Genomic DNA, 6,073 nt, shown 5'->3' with positions numbered 1-6,073 from the left:
AATTTCAAGTCAGTGACTTTAAAAGTGATACAATGAAATAGAAATTTTAGAAACAGCCCACATAACTAATACATATTTAATATAAGAAAATAGCATCTCAAATCAATTAGGAAAAGTTATTCATTCTGAAGCAGGTAAAATTCTAAATAGGTTAGAAAGTTAAGAATAAAATACAAAAATCAAACAACTGAAGAAGAACATGTAGGTGAGTTTTAATTAGGAGTTCTCCATCTAGAACACTGAAAAAAATGTATGACTTACCTTAATTTAGAAAATAAATAAGGGAAAACATTGGAGAATGAGTCTATATGCAAATGTTCAGTTCAAATGTGCAAAAAAAGCTCCAACATTTCAAAGTGTAAAATCAAAATGAAAAATTAGAAAAGAAATAACCCTCTAGTTTGTACAACAGACAGAAGGTAGTATGTATGTGTAATACATTAATATATTCCAACAATAGAGAAAAGAAAAATTAGCTGGGAATGTGGCTCAGCTGTAGAGTACTTGTGCATGAAGCCCTGGATTCGATACCTCAGTACCACATACATAGTAAAAGCTGGAAGTGGTCTGGGGCTCAAGAGGTAGAGTGCGAGCAAAAAGAAGTCAGGGACAGTGCTCAGGCCCTGAGTCCCAAGCCCAAGGACTGGCACAAAGAAAAAAAAAGAAAGAAAGAAAAGTAAAATATAAAAGCAGAACAAAAAGATTAGAAATCTGAAAGTATTTATAGCTGAAAAGATATTCTGCTTTGCTCACATTAAAACTGCAAATTAAGGCTTCACTGAGATCCAATTTCTCGCATACTACATTGGACAAAATCCAGACACTTAGCAACATCCTTGTGGGAGAGGACAAACAAAGCATTTATACATTGGTGGCAGCATGTTAAATGTAGCATGTTACAAATCATGTGGTGGAAAAAAATCGTATCTAGCATCAGTTATGCATGCTCTATATCCTGGTAATCCTACTTCCAAGATAACATCCCTAAATAATAAATGATTACAAGGTGAATTGTGCAGTATAATCTAAATATTTAAAAAATGGAAAAATTGTATCTATATGAGACTAGAATTGGCTGAATAAGAACAATAAAGTAACACGGAGTACTAGATAATGATGAAATAGTAAAAGCAGGCAATCTATGAATTACTGGGGGATTTTATCCCTATGCAATTATTAAAATAGTTTTTGTGTGCTTGTTTTGTTTTTGCCCAGACTGTCCTCAAACTCTGATCTTCCCAATTCTGACTCTAAAGTAGCTATATAGCTACAATTAGAGGTCATGTTTCTGTACTCAGCTAGAAATTGTAATTCTTTCCTTTCTCATCACCTACCCTGGCAAACAAGAGCTTTTACTCTTTTCGTATTGGCGGCATGCAATGTCGACATTGTCAACCTCAGCATGTGCTTTTAGAACTTCATTCTGCTTAAGGCTTCAGCGTGTTTAAAAAGTTATTAGGTCTAGGTACTGAGATGATGATGAAAGTCAGTTTGGCCATAACTTTTTTATAGAGACTTTGAGAGCCCAGGTTTACTACTTACTAAACGGTGCTAAAATGAAGTGTGTGCCCTTTATATGAATTACATCTTTTTATTTAAAGTGTGATTCTTATAAAATGATGCAAGTGATTTTAATAAAGAGGCTACAAAAAGGGGAAGCTATAATCTGTCCCCCTTTTCACTTTGACCCCATCTGTTGTAAATGAATAAAAGCACAAATTGGGTTTTATGCTGAACACTTTAAAGTTAGTAGTAGTTTAAGATTATATATAAGCAAATGAAAACCAGAAGGGGACTTGGAAGCTATATGAACCTATGTGCTTAAAGATATAAGTTTCTACCAGGTGACTTTGGTGAAGAAATATAAGAACCAAGTTGGAAGGTTAGAAGAGACCTAGTCAGTTGACCAGAATCTAAGGAACAGCCTATGAGTCCTGAATAAATGGAAACTACAAGGTTGTATAAAAACTACAGGAGGATACATTTATTTTATTTAATGAATTCTTTTTTTTTCTTTTTGTAGTTATCTTTAAGTAGCTACACAAGGGAATTGCTATTTAATAGAACAATTTAACAAATTCTTGATACCAATGTCACCTCTTTCAACCTCATATATCCCCTCTTGCCTATCCTATCCCTCATTCTCCTTTATTTCGTAGGATATGTACTGGATTCTTAAATTCCTTTTTTATTATTTGTTTAAGAAGCTTTTCCATATTCAATAATGTTCCCACACTTGCTTTTCTAAAATGATGATACTTTGAGATCACACTCTTATTTTATTTGTCTTTACTATAATTTGGGCTTAATCAAAATTATAAAAAAGTTAATAAAGTCTGTTTCATAGTTATTTTTAATTGTATTAATAAGTGAAATTGAAAAGTCAGAGGATTCTGATTCTTTTCTTTCTTTTTTAAATTTGTTTAACAAGTATGCAGATGCCATTTATTTGGTCCATAAGTACAGAATATTTGTTATTTGAGTTTTACAAAACATCAAATATAAATAACCTGAAACTCTTAACGATACACAAAACTGCAGACATACCAGGCAGTATGAACTGAAAACCTGGGCAAATGAATGCTGTTTTACACCAATATACATAGTGCCAGTTAACATTTCAAAACAAGTCTCAATGCATAGCACTTGATACTTCCCCTGAATCTGTATCAGTTTAAGAGTATGAAAATGATCACATATATAGGCTAAAAATAACTCTTCTAGCCAAAAATAAAAGCATAATATTTATAACCAGGTATCAACTTGACTAAGCCACAATATTTTTAACCTGTTACATGATAACTACGGGTATTTACAGTACAAAGGCGACATGCACTGTGTGGTTTTGTTCCCAGGATTTTGAAACTATATTCCTACTTTCCATAGAGCATACTGCAAGGTTTCTAAAGTTCTAGCAAAAGGAAGGCTTTCAAAGGGAGCAGACCCCTGCTGCAAGTTGATGTTTCGCCTTTTGAACAGAGGAGGAAGCAACCTACCTGGCTCTGCCCAGATGAATTAGGAAGGCTCAGGGCTCTGTCTAAGGCGATGACTTCATCCAGCTCTTCAGCCGTCTCCACCCGTGACCTCTCCTCAGCCAACTTCCACTTGCACGTCCTCTCCTCCTATGAGCACGTCATCTTGCTCTTGTGCTGTGGAGGATCTTCGGCTGGCTTGGGACCCACTTTTTCTGGGGCATCACCCACAACTTCGAAGTCGACATCCTGTCGTAGGTCTTCGCTGTGCAGGACATTGATGAACAACGGGTAGTCCTGGAGGAAGTTATCTGCTTGAAGGCGGCTGCCATTTCTAATTCCAAATTCGGACAGCTTTTTATGGTTATTAGCTTTAGTCTCACTTTCTTCTGAAGATATCAAGATGGTTCCTTTGCCATCTTCAATTTGGACATCTGGTACCACCACAGCAAATTTTTCTTTCACTATCTTGTCCTGCAAGGTGAGGACGGACACTTTTTGGACATTGAGGTGCACCATCACCTCTGGCTTGCTGGCGCACACGTAGCAATTGGAGTTGGGTGGATCCAGCGCACAAGGCACCAGGAGCTTCTTCATTGGGTTTGGCTGCTTATTAAAAAAAAAAAAAATGGTTCTACACTGGTCTATTTTTCCGGATAAAATCTTCAATCCTTCCAACACTATCAGTCCAGTAATGACTGAATTAGTAGTAGCGATGGCAGGTATAATGTTTCCAGCCATTGATTTTATATCAAATCTGCTCTTCATATTCTTGCTGAAAATATGCATGTGGAGATTTGTAACTGAGGTGACAAAAGTCCATGGCAGATGGGTCATCCTTATCCCATATGAGCTTGGCTCCATCCCCCTTTTCTGCTAAATGCACTCTCAAGGTCTCAACGCTCTTGGAGAAGACTTTCAGAGCTCTTTACATCTAGAACTTGCTGGTCTTTCAGACCTAACTGGGATTCATTCTGTTGATCTGAGGCACGAGTTTCTTCTCCTTGACATTGTACTTCCTCCCAATCCAATGGAACCGGAGGTTTCCTCTTGCGCCACAGCTTATCCATTGACAAGAGATACCGGATATCATCCTTAAAAAGCTTGGTGAACAGTTTCACCGGATCATATCCAGTGGACTTGGCCCATTCCTTAGAGGAGTTGCGCTTAATGTCACCATCCTGGAGGCGCAGGCTCTGGCTTCGGCTTCTGCCGGTTTCCAGGCAGCTTCAGGGTCAGCTCTGTCAGGTGACACTTCTTGATCAGCGTCTTCTTCTCCAAACAATTGGTTGAATAAATACTTTGCCCCGACGATGTAGTGGATGGGCTCTGAGGGCGTGTTCCAGATCATGCAGCCTGGGAAGGTTCTCTGGGTCACCTTGGGATGACACTCATAACACTCAGTCACACCCTTTTTTATAGTAGTTACTTGGCCAAGATAACCGGCAGTTCTGCTTTCAATCAGAGGAACATCGGCTGCCAGACACATCCTGTTAACATGGTTTCGGGCAGCTCTGATAGCTAGTGCATTCATAACCAATATAAACTGCCGAAAAAACTTCACGTTATAGTCAGGGTTCAAGATGCTGTCGTGGTGAACTACAATATTGGCTTTCCGATAAACCTGAAGTACACTTTCTTTGACAACCTGTGCTTTTGATCTCCTGACATGCCTCTTTTGAAACAAAAACTGCCGGTTGAGGTTGCTGCCATGGACTGTATCCAGATCAATCAGATTGATGTGGGAGAAGCCGGTGAGCAGCAGGTAATTGAGGAGCTCGCAGCCTATGCCGCCATCGCCCACCATCAACACACGGCCCAAGGCTACCGCCTCAGCCAGCTCCCAGGACAACTCCCACGAAGACAGGGCCATGGCAGGACGTCCAAGAGGCCGGTAGAACGCAGCCACCACCACCTTGGAAGCTGGCAGGGGAAGGGCAAAGCGGCTTCCGGTCCTGCGCAGTGCGGCTACCGGTCAGCGGAAGTGGCAAGAGTGCTTGGCTCATATACATGAAGCCCTGGCTTCGATTCCCAAGCACCACATATATAGAAAATGGCCAGAGGGGATGCTGTGGCTCAAGTGGCAGAGTGCTAGCCTTGAGCAAGAAGAGGCCAGGGACAGTGCTCAGGCCGAGTCCAAGGCCCAGGAGTGGCACAAAAGAAAAAGGAAGGAAGGAAGGAAGGAAGGAAGGAAGGAAGGAAGGAAGGAAGGAAGGAAGGAAGGAAGGAAGGAAGGAAGGAAGGAAGGAAGGAAGGAAGGAAGGAAGGAAGGGAGGTTTTTCCATTTCCTTAGTTCTGACTTAATTTTGTTTTTTAAGCTTTTAAAGTTCTCATCAAAGAGGTCTTTCACTTCTTTGGTTAAGGTTATTCCTAAGCATTTTATGTTTTGGGGGGCTATTGCAAAAGGAGTTGCTTTCCTGATTTCAGCCTCAGTCTTTGGGTCGTTAGCATAGAGAAAGGCCGTTCATTTTTGAGGGTTTATTTTATATCCTGCAACTTTGCCAAAGTTTTGGATCAGCTCTAGTAGCTTGGGGGTAGAGTCTATGGGGTTCTTTAGGCATAGGATCATGTCATCTGCAAAGAGAGAAAGTTTAACTTCATCTTTTCCTATTTGGATCCCCTTTATATTTTCTTCTTGCCTAATTGCTCTGGCTAGGAATTCTAGTACTATGTTGAAGAGCAGGGGAGAGAATGGACATCCCTGCCTTGTTCCTGATTTTAAAGGGAATGGTTTTAGTTTTTCACCATTTAGAGTTATGCTTGCTGTTGGTTAGTCAAAAACTGCCTTGATTATATTCAGGAATGTTCCCTGGAATCCCAGTTTTTCCAGGGCTTTTAGCATAAATGGATACTGGATTTTGAGGAACGCTTTTTCCGCATCCAGAGATAAAGCCATGTGGTTCTTTACCTTGCTCCGGTTGATGTGGTGGATTACATTAATTGACTTGTGTATATTAAACCCACTTTGCATCCCTGGGATGAATCCAGTTTGATTGTGGTATATGATTTTTTTGATGACCTGTTGAAGTCGATTGGCCAGAATTTTGTTGAGAATTTTTTGTGTTTATGTTCAACAGGGAAATCGATCTATAGTCTTCTTT

The 6,073-nt window shown here is 39.8% G+C and overlaps 1 protein-coding gene across 1 annotated transcript; it reads right to left on the bottom strand.

Annotated features, from left to right (window-relative positions):
* Positions 1 to 3,122: 3,122 nt before the first annotated feature.
* Positions 3,123 to 4,845, bottom strand: LOC125345353 (SUMO-activating enzyme subunit 2-like). Its single transcript, XM_048337565.1, is given in 4 exon segments — positions 3,123 to 3,788; positions 3,790 to 3,895; positions 3,897 to 4,158; positions 4,161 to 4,845. Coding segments are annotated over 4 exon segments (1,719 nt in total).
* Positions 4,846 to 6,073: the final 1,228 nt, after the last annotated feature.

This window comes from Perognathus longimembris, chromosome 2, assembly GCF_023159225.1.
Source record: "Perognathus longimembris pacificus isolate PPM17 chromosome 2, ASM2315922v1, whole genome shotgun sequence".
NCBI lineage: Eukaryota > Metazoa > Chordata > Mammalia > Rodentia > Heteromyidae > Perognathus > Perognathus longimembris.
This window is presented reverse-complemented; position numbering and strand designations above follow the sequence as displayed.